The 14,032-nt window shown below is 36.9% G+C and overlaps 1 protein-coding gene across 2 annotated transcripts in view; it reads left to right on the top strand.

Moving 5' to 3' along the window:
• Positions 1–13,379, top strand: part of SERPINI1 (serpin family I member 1) — a 51,649-nt gene extending 38,270 nt beyond the window's left edge. Inside the window, exons 6-9 of one of the 2 annotated variants that reach the window (XM_026061334.1) lie at positions 5,534–5,631; positions 9,202–9,288; positions 10,557–10,646; positions 12,393–13,379. In XM_026061334.1, the coding sequence (XP_025917119.1) occupies positions 5,534–5,631; positions 9,202–9,288; positions 10,557–10,646; positions 12,393–12,469 (352 nt within the window). In that variant the 3' untranslated portion in view covers positions 12,470–13,379. The remainder of the gene's footprint in view (positions 1–5,533; positions 5,632–9,201; positions 9,289–10,556; positions 10,647–12,392) is intronic. The other variant, XM_026061342.1, reaches the window with a different exon arrangement.
• Positions 13,380–14,032: the final 653 nt, after the last annotated feature.

Here is a 14,032-nt window from a genome sequence, read left to right as displayed (position 1 = left end):
GAGTTTGTGGGACCTAGGTTTTGTGTCTGTCTTCTGTGCCCAATACCTCCTTCCTCAGACTAGTCTTAATGTCTGTCGCTCTCATCTAAGAATCTCAAAGAACTTGGTAAATGTTAGTGAATTAAAGCTATAAGCAAAAGAGGTACAACTCATCTGTACTTTCAGATTTTAAATGATAGCTAGCGTGAGCTTGAAATTCCATACAGTAATATGGTAATATAACTTCCTTATCAAATTCCAAAGATTAATTGCATGCTGCTAGGGTGTTGGATTTCCATTAGGATTCAGAGGTGATCTGTGGGATTTTCAGTGCTCTAAACAAACACTTCATAAATATTTTATACTCTGACTCAGAAAGACATGTTATGAAATGTGGCCTGCAGGCACTGTCCACTGAGAAATTAAAAGCAGCAGTGGAATAAAATTAAATTTTTATATCCTGAAAGATGCTATCCAATTATAAAGTGAACATTTTTTAAACTTACACATTTGTAATAGGGCATGAATGACTAGCGAAAGCGGAGTTAATCACAACTTTCCAATTTCTGTCTGTTATCTGTGTGCAAATGAAATTGTGTATTACTTCCCTTAATAGCAAAGGAGAGATTTGTACTGAATTGTTAAATTATACTTTCTCGTTTTCATTTTCAAATCATTGTTTCCAGCTTAACCCAGACTAAAGTGATCAACATTTTAATCCACTTTTTACATAGAAGTGAAACAGACCATGAATCTAATTTACAAAGCTGGATCCCAAACGTAATTTATTTCAAGAGCACGGAAGGAAGAGCTACCTAATAACAGTGCTACAGTCTTCACAGTTCTTCTTAAGGATTGTTCCAGTATGCCTGGATTTCTAAAATGAAACATCTTAAAATGCCTCAGACCGTACTAAAAAGATAAGTTGCTTTTGCTAGAAGCTGTTTTCTCTTCCCTCCAAAAAAGAGCGAACATTCTCTTTTTTCAACATGCTCTTTTGAGTTCCCATCTCATGAGGAATAGGCCAGTTCTGATTGTTATTGAGATACAATCAGGGAAGAGGCACAGAACTGTTTTGCTGAAAAGCAYGCTTAGCAGCCAGTTTCTGCAGCCCATAATTAACCTGGAAGACAAGGACCTTGCTATAGAAAGAGCCATGACCTGGCCTTGGTCGTCAGAGCAGCTGTGTATCTCTTTCAGGCTATTGGATAATGCAAGTTAGTTTTAGCGCCTCAGGAAGTCCTAGCTGAAATTCCAGATAAACTGTTGGAATTGATGTCAGCTTTGTATCGTAGGCTGCTCGCTAGGTTAAAATACTGGTACAGATGCTGAGGGCCTGTCCTTCAAGCAGGAATGTGTTTGACCCTAGGTTCTAAGAAGGGCAGCCGTTCCTTTGCTTGCTTTTTGTTCTGCAGAATGTAGTGTGCTAGAACCAATTTGAGAACCTGGAGTTTCTTGCTTTCTCTCATTCAGAAGTTTTAGTAGTTCGTGAAAGGCTATAGCCTTTGGGATGAATCACACTAGTCTTCGCTTCACTTTTGTTGTGTAAGTAGAAAGTATATTTGATTCTGTGGATCCTGAGCTTCTGAGGACTTCTCTAAAAATTTAACATCTCAGAAGGGTTGCACAGCATTATACAAGATCAAGCCATCCTTTATCTATCTTAATAGTCCAACACAGAAGAAAGATGCCCTGATCTTGTATAATGGTTGTTCCTATATACAAAATCTGAAATTTAAGATACATAACTAAGGAGACTCTGTCTATGACATAAATGCATCACTTGAATCTAATGCTTCTATAACTTTAAAATTTCATGAGAAGCTCATCCTTTTCTGCTAAACTCTCAGGAGGACTGTTTGTTAGGAAGTAGAATTAGTTTGGGAAACTAAGTGTCTCATTCAACCCTCCAGTTTGTATGGGAAAGGTCCAAACAGTTGAAATCAAGGGAAGTATTGTTGTTCAGCTTTTTGGACCTCATTTCATGTTTGGGAAGTAAAGAGACATTACAAACAAACATTTTTAGCATCAGATGCACCTAAAAGATTGTTGGGAAAAAATTGATCTGGCCACCTGATTCTTTATATGAGCAGACACTGCAAATAACCATGTGTTAGGACTGGTATCATGTAGCTCAGCATTTCAAAGTCTGGAAGTACAGCAAATACCTGACTTGGGAAGTAACATTAAATGGGTCTCTTCTGTGTTCTAGGCTGTCAACTTCAGTTTTGAATAACTACATCACTGGTTATAAGGAATGCAAAGAAATCCAAATATGATTGGAGTGTAACTGATACAGTATGCTAACCTGAGTTTGCATAGCCTGAAATTACAGTTCAGTGTTTAAAGCAGCCTTATTTTCAAAGGAGGTTAGTTCAGATGTCAGATAAAATATGTGAAATATCAACAATAATAGCTTATCTGTAACTTTCACTGCTCTTCAGTGCATGTGAGAAAGGAGGAGAGATACCATATTGACGACAGTTTATTTTGAGTGAGTTTTTACCATGTGGCAAAACTAAAAGGAAAGAAGGGAAGTAATCAGTTTTATTTCTTTAAAGCAGCAGTTAGGTATTATATAGTTGATATGATATTTTCAGTCTACTTCATAGACTGAAAAAAGGAGGTACTCATTTCTATAGATATTGTAGGGAGCTTCAGTCATCTGCTTATTTGCCTTTCCAGAGATTTCAGTCAGGGCTAATAGCCTCTTTCCAGTAGTTAATGCTATCCTCCATGTAGGTATTCTTTAGCAGTACAGCTGATCAACTTGTTTGTATTTTCTTTTAGCTGCATATTCAGCTAGGGCTTTGGGGGTTTGTTTATCTTTTTTCAAAAAGCTTTCCCAAACTTCTTCCTTGATTAGCATGCAAAAGCATCTCTTTTTGTGTTGTGTTCTTACCTTCTGGGTTTCTGGGTCATTATTTGTCACTTAGCAGACGAGTGCTTGCTGCCCAGTGGTCTGGAGATTTAAACCCACCTAATTTCCATTTATATCCTATAGTGATTCTCTGCAGTCATAAAAGTGCTCTTTTGCAGGTTTTTTCTTGTTTGTGACCTCAAATTTTGGTTTTCATATGGGTTCTTGCTACTGTCCTATCCTGGAATCCCTGTCTGGTTTGATATTGCTAGTTAACAGCTAGGTTATGGTATGTAGAAAGCTTGATACATTTAATGTTAACTGTAGTGAACTAAAACCCCAAAAGAGAAAAATGCACCACTTGGAAAACTTTGTAAAATGCATTTTAGCATTAATTTACCATTTCTGCATGTTTGTAAGGTAGGTACAGTTGGATTTGTGTTTTGAAAAATATTATATTGTTTTACTATAGAAGGAAATATTTCTGGATTTATTCACTGCAGTGCAAGAGCACAGAGAGAACCTCTGTACTGTTTAAATCCATTAACTCTGTCATCAGGAGTCAAGTCTCAGTTCATCTCTTCTTTAGGGATTTACTGAATTCTGTAAAGTAATTCCAGATCTGTTTTACATTGTGTGCAATGAGAACAAAACTTCGTCTCTTGTTTTGGAGCCTGGAAGCCAGTGGGAAACTTGAACGAATAAGCAACTTGTAGATTTGTCTCTTAGCTGAAAGCTAAAATTGTGCAGAAGGTCTTAAGAGCTCCCTGCCTGTAGTTTTTGACCAGTGCCCACAACATTCTAAGGGGAAAGCAGATGCTGATTCCTCTTGGAGAAGAAAGCTAGTAGGACACGCTTCCCTTTCCCAAAATCCCATCAGCAATTTTCAGGTCATCTTGTATGTTCCTCCACCTGCATGTCACTTGGTAAGATTATGCTATGTGTATTTGTTTTGTTTTTAACAAATGCTGCCATGCTGGCTGATATGATATGGAATATGCGAGAATACCATGAAGAGCTTCCTCTCATACATAAATCTATATTGGTCTCTTCTGGTTTTTCTGATAACGGCCAAAACCAGTAAGATCACAAGAGTCAGTTCTTGCTTTTTCATTCCAGGCATAGCCTGGAATTCATCTGGACAGGGTTCATGAACACTTGCGATGTCACCAGTAATTTGTCATTCCTGAACTGTCTGCAGACCTTATTTTAACCTGGATAAAATTTTCTGGGTAATAACTAATATCTATTTCATGATGCATTTTGGCTTCCAGTAGCACTTCTAAATTCATTATGAATGTAGGTTGTTTTGAATTTTTCTCATTCTGTGTGAATGTTGTAAGTGAGGAAGTTCCATTTGACTCTTATCCAGTTGTCCACTGATGTCCAGATTGTTCTTTTTAAGCTGCCTAGATTTGTACATGCAAAGGTATCATCTCTGCTCTTCATCAGCTGCTCTCTGCTTGGAGTTCTGTGCTATACTTTCTACTAAAAAGAACCTGTTCCTCCCTATAGTCAAGGAAGCTTAACCATGGGAAGAACTTCAATTACAAGAAATTTCACAGCAGCACATTTTATTTTAATTGTTTTGAGGACAGATAAGGCCCTTTGACAAGGACTGCAGTCTAATTGCAGTCAATGGTTTGCTGGAGAAACTGTAACAAAACCGTATGGACTATATATCTTGTATAGTTGTTATAACTGGTCATTTGTCAGCATAATTGAAGTCATTCGTAATTTGTCTGGTCATTCCACAGAGACACCTTAATTGTACAAACATTTATAATTAGCCTTTTATGTCTGTCAATAGACTTCTGGCACTTTTATTCTGGCCAGGGTTACTATTCTTATTACTTTGATGTACTGCATGGTGTTTCTCCAGCTGCCCAGGTCTGTGTCTGCCTATGCAGAAGGGACCTGTCTTGTTTGTCTTACTAACACCAGACATAACTTTTAGAATCTTTTAGAAGAAGTTGTTGTAAATTAAACATGCTTTTGCACGAAATTTTGCCCTCAGGACAGATCTTGATTTGTCCTTCCAGCATAGTAGCATGGTACAGAGCATGGGTTGGCAAGCTAATCCTGAAATTGTGCCAGGTTTTAGTCACAGGTGCCCTTGCACCAACAACTATTTGTTTTCCTTGTTCTCTACTCACAGTCAAAACCCAATGAGAATTTTGCCACCAGATTAATTAGATGCTAAGTCAGAACTACTTTGTATTATTGTTCGTAACTGCCGTTCTTTGCTTATACTTTTTAAATAAAAGTGGAATATCTGTAGTTTCCTACTCTTTCTTTGCCAACAGCTATCTATGGAGCTTGTGCTGTCTTTTGACTTGCTTGATATTTCATTCTAGTATGTGTACAATTAATTCAGTTTTTATATTAACCCTTTCTTATTAAAAGTAAACATTTACATCAGCTACTACATAACTGTTTTACTAGCATTTTATGGTCAGGGATTGTACATACCATTAGTATATCTTTGATTGCTTCTGCATTAGAAAAAAAACTAGCTGTGACAGTGAATGAGTTTATAAGCATTTTTACAGAAAGAGTCAGTATGTTATACTGCTACTTTATATTATTTACCTCAGTATTTCAGTTGTCATTATCTAGAAATTTTAATCTTCTGATAACAATAAATATTGCTTGCATTCTTGGCTTTTTGCAATTTTCTGTTATGCTCTCCAGGTTCACAGTAGAACAAGAAATTGATCTGAAGGGTGTCATGAAAGGTCTTGGGATTACAGAATTATTCAGCAGTAATGCTGACCTTACTGCAATGTCTGGTAAGAGGCTCTTGTCTTSTCTTTTAAAGATATATGAGGAAGTCTTAAAATCATGTAAAGATAACAAAAAAGCTCTTAGAGTTACTCAAACAAAAAACCCTGCTAGTAAATTTTTGATACATAGGGATTCTTGAATGACCTATGTGTATGCTCACTGTAGGAGCAGTTGGGGCAGGGGAGGAATCTCTTGGGAGGATACTTTACCTGGCAAACTTCACTCTGAGCATTTTAAAATTGGAGCTTATCAGTACTGTAGAGAAAATGGAATATTATGCAAGTATCACAGTATTATGCAAGATCCATATTACAGAACAATGTGGCCTGAGTGCCTTGACAGCAAATGGGATTCACACCACCAGTGGGTTGTCATCTTTTGTCTCTAGAAGCTTTTTGTTGGCAGCATTAAGAGCCTTAAACTGTTGTACAACTAGTCATCTCCCCAGATACCTTCTGTATAGAAGCAGCACATGAAAGAAAAAGTTCTATGATAAAGGTGAATTGTCATATATGCTGTGTCTTTTTAAATTGGTTGTTAATACTTCAGAAGTTGAAATATCCAATGCATTTAGAAATTCAGATGGAAATGACAGGTTTATGCTTTTAATACCCGTATAGAACTAAAGCAAAAGGTAGTTGAGCCTGAGAAGTTGTTTCCTTTCTGCGTAAGAAGCCACACAAGCAGTGTATTTAGTATAGTCTGTTTAGACCCAAAGTGTAGCAGACCAGTCAAGCTCCTAGATGGCTCTCTAAAGGTGTGTGCCAGCGTGGGCTTACTGTGATTGGTTTTATAACTTACATTTATACACCTCTCTGTATGTGTTTCTGCTCTATGGCTTAATTGGCCAGATAGACCCTTAGGTGATGGGAATCAGCTGTTCTTAATTGTCTGTTTCTGGAAGCAGTCACGTTTGTATGGCTTTGTTCAAGGTAGTGATGATGAAAGGGAACCTTTCTCTAAACCTTACAGCAGAAGTGTTTACACTTTTCATGTAACTTTGCCTTTTACCGTATTTGAAATACCATTTGTAGTTTATCATGTAGTTTATCCTGTTTTGCTGCTTGCACTTTTCCAGTAAAACTGTGGGAAAAGATGGAGTTAGATAATGTGAAAAGAATTTGAATAAATGAAAAATCCCTCCTTAAAAAAAAAAATAATCTGAAGAAAAATACTTCCTGTTTCTCTGTCACCCTAAAGGAAAGTAAGCTGTATAGTAACTTGAGGTCCATGTACTGAAAAATATTTAAATGAGAAAAGTGTCCAGATTAACAGAAAACACACAGGGGAGACTGAACCACAAAGGGAGTGTTTGATTCTTCACTCTGTATAAAAGAGGCCTAAATATCAGTGAGTAATTCTGAAGTCAAAAGGTTAGCAGAAAGATTGGAACTTGTTTCAATCCATGTGATTAATGATTTGTTTAAAGCTTTATATTTTTTTATAGTTGTACCACACAATCAAAATACCATGTTGCATAAGTGAAGACAAATGGTGAAAGCTAGCTTTTGAAAATATGTGCATGGTATGTCAGGTAATGGGGGGGTTAAAGCCAGAAGTTTGTACGTGCTTCATTGTCTACCCTCTGGAAAATTTGGCAATCCATGAAACCTTAAAAAAAAATAGATGTCCAGATAGAAACATTTTTTTCAAATATTTGCATTTAATTTAGGAAGATACAAATTGCAAAAGAAAATATAGGGAGATTTTTGAGAATTCTGTTGTGTTTAAAAATATTCTCCTCCTGCTTTCCTGTTGCTGTTGCCTTTGGATTATTGTCAAGGAAAACCTTCTGCAATTTCAACAAAGGCCATAATCCTGTAATCAGATCCAGGCATAGATTGTTGACTTCAGTGAAATTCTATGGGGATTTAGTGGATATAAATCAAATTGCAGAATTATTGGTTTATTCTTCAGTATTCAGATTTTTATACTTTTTGCATTCAGTTTGAAAAATGGAAATAGAAGTGTCAGTTTTACCTTCTGGAATATCTGGATTGTGAGTAACCAAAGAGAAAGTACTAATCCAGATGTACGTTTTTAGATGCGGCTTGTTTGAGGAAATTAAGTTGTCAGTTAACACAGGTGAGTGGGGAAACTGAGGGAACATTTCTATTTGCCTGTATAGTTGCATATATTCTAACTCTCACTTTAAGAAAAAAAAACTTTCTGGYAGGCTCGATTTGTGTATCTCTGATTCCATCAGGTATTCAAAATAATCAAACATGAAATTTAGGAAGAAACAAATCTTGACACAGCTTCCAGTATTTGGGATTTTAGAGTTTACGTAGTGTGTAAACTTGCTGCTTGAGTATTTTGATACTACTTGAGACTTGCCCTTGAGCAAGTTTGAGTCTACTTGGCTAAATCTCCCCTTTTCTGTCAAATGATTATAGTATTTCATACTGTTGTATAATGCCTTAAATGGCAACTGCTTTTAATCTCAAGGTGACCTGCATTTCGGTGAGTAATGAAGTAATCTTAATGACTGACTTTCACAATGTAAAGTAATGGGAAGAGGACCATCCCAGTAAATAGTTCTTAGAAGTCTTGACTGAGGTAGGTATAATTTTTCTGGGATAACTTAAGCCAGAAAAGCCAATAAACCCGCACACTTTTTTTTTTAAAATGAGACTTGCCAAGCAACCGGTTGGCATCTCTGAGTGGGAGTTTGCAAACATATGGAGTGTAGTGACAAATGAAATGTGATGCTAACAAAGTCATGAACATTAAAAGTAAACCACAGATTACTCCTACACATTAATGGGTATCTAGGCTAGGGTCTTGCAGAAGACTTAAATTCTGATGACAAATCTCTGTGGGGCTTTTCTGGGATGATAGCAATCAAATCCTTTTGGCTCCTATGAAAATTCAGATTCGTAGAAGCTAATTGAGAAAAACAGCATGCTCAGATAAGCCTCACCTTATCCACAGTGAAAGGCATAAAGGAAAGACATATAATAATGACAAGAGTTTGCGCATAAGTTTGAAATATTGTCTTCAGTCCTAACTTGACAATTACAAAACAGAACAAATGGAGAAGGGTGCCTGAACACCGGGTAACAACATTAACTTTACATATAAAGAGATTCATTCACTTCATTCATTTATCTTCAGCTGCTTTTATATAAAATGGTGAGAGCAAAGAAAATACCTTTTTTTCCCAGATGAAGTCTACATTGCACCTAATACAGAAATAAGTAAAATTCTTCCTGTTAATAAGCATTTACCCTATAGTGTCATAATCCTTTTTCTCCCAAACTGTTGAATTTAAATTCTTTGGTGCAAGAACTGTCATTTATTGTTTATGCTGAGTGTGGTACACAGGAGCTCTAGGTAGTACAATGCTGTTATAATACTAATAGCATAGGAGAGCACTACAAATATAAACAAGGTAAATGGTGCTACTACTTCATAGGCAGAAAATATTTTCATGTAACTTGTGTGCACAAAGCTTTTATCCTGCCTCTACTTGGTACAGGAGGTGGATGGTAGTTGGGTTTTTGTGTTGGTGTATTTTTAAATACTTCATTCCTACTCCTGAGCCACTTGAAATGTTTCCTTTTCCTCTCCAGATAACAAAGAGCTTTACCTTGGAATGGCATTTCACAAGGCATTCCTAGAAGTTAACGAGGAAGGATCAGAAGCTGCTGCTGCCTCAGGTAGCTGACTGAAAAGCAGAACTAAATCAAATGTCTGGTTAATTAATATTTTAAAGCTGGCTTGATGCAAAGCCAGGAAAGCTGAGTAGCATGTAGCATGAAGACAAAGCACAGCTAGTATACTGCTTTTCTGAAGAGAATTCTGGAAATGGAAAATGTTAGCATTTTCATAACATGGTACGTTTCACAAAGCATTTTGAGCATCTTGTGGAAAAGCTCCTCTTCCTTATTTTATTTCCAAGTGTCAGGCCAGTACAAACTGCAATTTACACTTTCTGGCACTGAAGCATTGGTAATTTGGGGTGATGATCTGCTAATTGAGGCAGTCTGATGCCTTTGCTCCAGAATAGCTAGAAGGAGCTGAGAGTTGTTGCCATTGCATTTTAATAAGCTTGTACAGAGAGATGTAAGGTGGGAGGTAATAAATAAAAGGTTAGTTTGCCAGTATTAATGCTACAAGGCCAGATGGTTGATTACTCAGTTGTCACATGTTCTTCCTGAAAATAAGTTAAATTAATTGCCAATAGGGATTATTAGGTGATTACTAATTGTACCAGTGCTTGTACCAGCCCTTAAGGAAAGGAAAAACAATTTCCATCATCATGAATAATACCAGTAACTGTTGGAATGTAATGTTAGTATGGACAGAGATTACTGACATGCATGAGTTTTTGTTGACAGTGCAGTAAAAATATAAAAGAAAATGACATATTGGGAATAATAACAACCTGGAGAAATCCATGCATCTACAAATAAAATAAAAATAATGAAGAGCCAAATTCTGCCTGACTGCTAGTTAGTTTTACCTTCAACCTCTTCGTTATTTAAGTACTCAAGTGAAACTAAAAGCTGCAAGATCAGCCTGTTTAGGTATTGCTTACTCTAGTTAAGGGTTACTTCTTACTATCAAATGCAGCCCTGGAGCTGTTTAAAACAGGTCAGCAGTGCTATCTAACATAATGTACTTTATAAAAAGTGAGCAGGCATCATAACTCCCCTTAAGGTTCTGCATCTTATAATTTATAAACTGTTGGAAATAAATTGTGCCACTCTCTGTTAATCATTCTCAAAGCATAAATAGGCATGCAGTTACTTTGTAGGTCCCTTTCATTTTCAGTTAGGTTGTTCATGGTACTTCTTGGTGACACTCAGCGCTGGAGTGCGGGGCTTCAGTGTCTGAGCTTCGCAAGCATTTCCCATGAAGAGCAGGAGAATGTGAAAAAGATGCAGTGATGTTTAACAAGTTGCCAATGTTCTTTCTCCTTTAGGAATGATCGCCATTAGCAGAATGGCAGTGCTGTATCCCCAAGTTATAGTTGATCATCCTTTTTTCTTTTTGGTCAGAAACAGAAGAACAGGTGAGATTCTGTGACTCTCGTCTACATTTTTCACAGTCCATCATCAGAGGCGTGCAAGAGAAAACTGCATATTATGATCAGTGAACTGGTCTTGTAGTATAAATTTTCCTTAATCTGTCTTGAAATGCCTGGTATTACGACTGACTCTTTCCAACAAATCTCTTTCTATGTCCCCTTAACRTTTCACCAAGACAGACACCCAAATTTCCCATCATCCTGAAAAATATTCATAATTTTTTTGATTAAAAATCCAGGGGAAGAAAAATTCACTGATAAGTTGTTTTCCTTCAAAAAACATTGTTACTCTCCTGAATAACCATAATCATTGAGCTAGGCTGTAGTAAGACCAGCAAGATGTTTGCAGTACCAAATAATTTACATAATGGACAGATATTACAGCTGTGAATAATTCTGTTGTGCTGTTGAAGCATTTGTGGCAGGCAAGGGATGAGAACAGCACTCACTAGCAAAATGGGCAATGATTAAGTAATTCTTTGGTTTCATATTTGTAATTTGTTTTTCCTAATGATGTGGATGTGACTGGATGACAAATAGAACATTACTACACAGCAACTTAGACTATTTGATGGATCTGTGTGTTCTGGTATTTTGTCTGTTTTACAAGCAAATATCAGTAGTTCCAGTTTGCAGGGGTTTTGTTGATGCTTATGATGGGCATCTCAAATGCAATGTTTAAACCATTTAGATTGCAGTAATGCCTACATTCTAACCAGGTTGGGTGCCTTGTGTGCAGGATGTCATACAAGCACTTACAATTTCTGTCATAACTGTTGCCCCTAATGACGAAAATTTGAGAAGCCTTGCTGTTGTAGTCATGTAGTTAGGCAAAAATGCAGGTGGAGTCAGTTCTTTCCCCTGTACAATTGCCCTGTCTCCCAGTAAGAAAGGTTTTAAATTGGAAGAGAGTAGAGGTTCATAGCCTTGGGGCAGTTCTTAATGTTTTACAGGCATTGTTGTTGCATGTATAGCCAACAGTTGTATTTAAAGCCAGAAAGCACGCTACTATTTAGAAACCTAAGGTTAGAAACCTTTTGAAAAGATGTATGGAAATCCATGATTTTTACTCTTATTCTCAAGAGTATTCTAAGTGCTCATGATTGTTCAGGTTAGGTGAAAGTGTATGAAAAATGTGAGCTGTAAATGGTGATTAAATAACTCGAGGGAGCAGTATTTCTTGCTGTGGATTGTGTGTTCCAGTTGGGAGTAAATCTGAACAAGCATGTATCAAATAATGTTTGCGTGTTGGCTTCTGTGGCTCACTGTTAATTGCGAGGAGCATTGTTCAGCAGCTCAGGGATGTGAGGGTATGGAGTGATCAAGAAAATTACTCTGAATAGATCTGCACACCTTTGGAAACCTCCAGCCCAGAAGCTGACACTAACTGAACTGCCTGCTTTGCCGCAGTGGCAGTATTTCCACAGGCCTTTACCAGAGCCACTGAAATAGAAGTGAACCTTTGCTTTGATTTCTAGTGGGCTTTGAATCAAGCCCTTAGAATAAGCTAAGAGGCCCTTACATGTAGAGGACTTCACTGTTCTTGTCTGTATTGTACCTCTTCTCTCTCTCTCTCATACACATGTACACCCTCCCACCCCCCTAAGTTCCCATAAAATTTGTGCACCATACCTTCTAGGTTTTAATGTTGGTATTCATCATCTTATAACCTCAACTTTTTCTTTTGATTCTGACTTCTTCCCTTCCCCCCACCCTTTTCTTTTGCCACAGGTACTGTCTTATTCATGGGAAGGGTGATGCACCCTGAAGCAATGAATGCTAGTGGCCATGACTTTGAAGAGCTTTAACTACCACCAGCTACCAAAAAAAGGAAATAGGAAATAAGCACATGAAGTTTTGAAGTTAATATATTTAAGGTTTGCTGTGTTTTTCCCCAAGATACTGTTTAAAAAAAAAAAGATACCATTAAAGATAAACCTTTCAGGTTTAACTGTGGTTTAAATTGCAAGTCAGTTTCTGGAGGAAAGTTTACAATATTAAAATAATGGTCTGTTTCTGTAATTGTGGTTGCTGTGTCCTTAAAATAAAATTGTGTACATGTCAACAGCTGTTTCTTGTTCTAGTGAATTGTAAAGCAAAAAAATTTTGCAAATCCATAATTCCTAAACTTTTTACAGTCCAAAGGCTGACGTGATCAATGAGACAGGAGCAGAATGTGTGCAGCTCTGAATAATGCAAATGGCAAACCTTAATGATAATTTAGAGTTGGATGAAGAATTATATCTGGAAAATGTAATCTTGTCCTGTTCTTGTAGTAAACGGACTGCGATATGGTGTTCCATCAAAGTTAATGGAAGAAATTAAGCCTAGTGGATTTTATTCTATAAGTTAACTGTGGTGGAATTYTGTGTGAATCTCTCACATGTGATTTGAAAATGTTGCTTTTATGAATGCTTCTGCATGTGACCCCGCAATTCACTTTCCATAAGTGTTGATGCCAATAAAATTTGATCGTATGAATATTTGAAACTAGTCAGTGTAGAACAGCTATATATATATGGCTGAAGTAAATTAATTGAAACAGTCACATCATTCATGTGGACATATTCCCCCCCCCCTCAAGTAGTTGTTCTACTTTGCTAACTCAAACTTTGCAATATCTCAATTCAGTGATCTAGAATGACCTTTCTTATAAAAACCTTAATTTCAAGTGTTGAAAAATGTTCAGTTCATAAATAAATGTCTAATGGAACATAATCCTTTTTGTTCCCTAACTTCTTATTGAGAATAAACTGACAGAGGAGAGAATGACACACACCACAAGTAAATATTAGCAAGGAAATTAGTTGCCATTCCCATTTGCAGGAGGGAGGAGAAGTACCAGTTATCACCAGAAAGGCATATAATTATTTCTTCCCTCTTTGTGTAAAATATAAAATGAACAGAAGTTGCTAAAAGGTAAAAGAGAATAGGAGAAAAGAGGGGAGGAGCTCCTTTGAAGCAGATCATAAATACAATCTTTTTGGTAATAAGTGGGTTTCTTCTCAGTCAGTAGGAGTTTTGTCTTTTGAATTCTATGGGAACAAATGCATATTGGCTGAGCTTTAGTTTTACTTATGGTTTTTTCTGGCATGCATTCACTTCAGACCAACATAGATACTGCTTACAAAGTTATTCATGCAAGGAGAATTTCCAAAATTTAACRCATTGTTCACTTTATATATACTGTTGGTGCAAATCACGCAGGTCAAACCTAGAGTGATGGATGCTCTCCTCTGTGAAGGCTGGTTATGCTCCCTCTGAGAAGGCACCTGAGCATGTCTAGCCCTGCCTCCTCGAATTGTTTCATTCTATTGCACAGAAGAAACACAAAGCTCCTTAACGTTTAACTRTTGTTGCTTATTACCCTT

The sequence above is a fragment of the Apteryx rowi genome, unplaced genomic scaffold (assembly GCF_003343035.1).
Source record: "Apteryx rowi isolate R43461 unplaced genomic scaffold, aptRow1 scaffold_10, whole genome shotgun sequence".
Classification (NCBI taxonomy): Eukaryota; Metazoa; Chordata; class Aves; order Apterygiformes; family Apterygidae; genus Apteryx; species Apteryx rowi.
The sequence above is the reverse complement of the archived record's forward strand: the minus strand, read 5'-3'. Positions and strand labels throughout refer to the sequence as shown.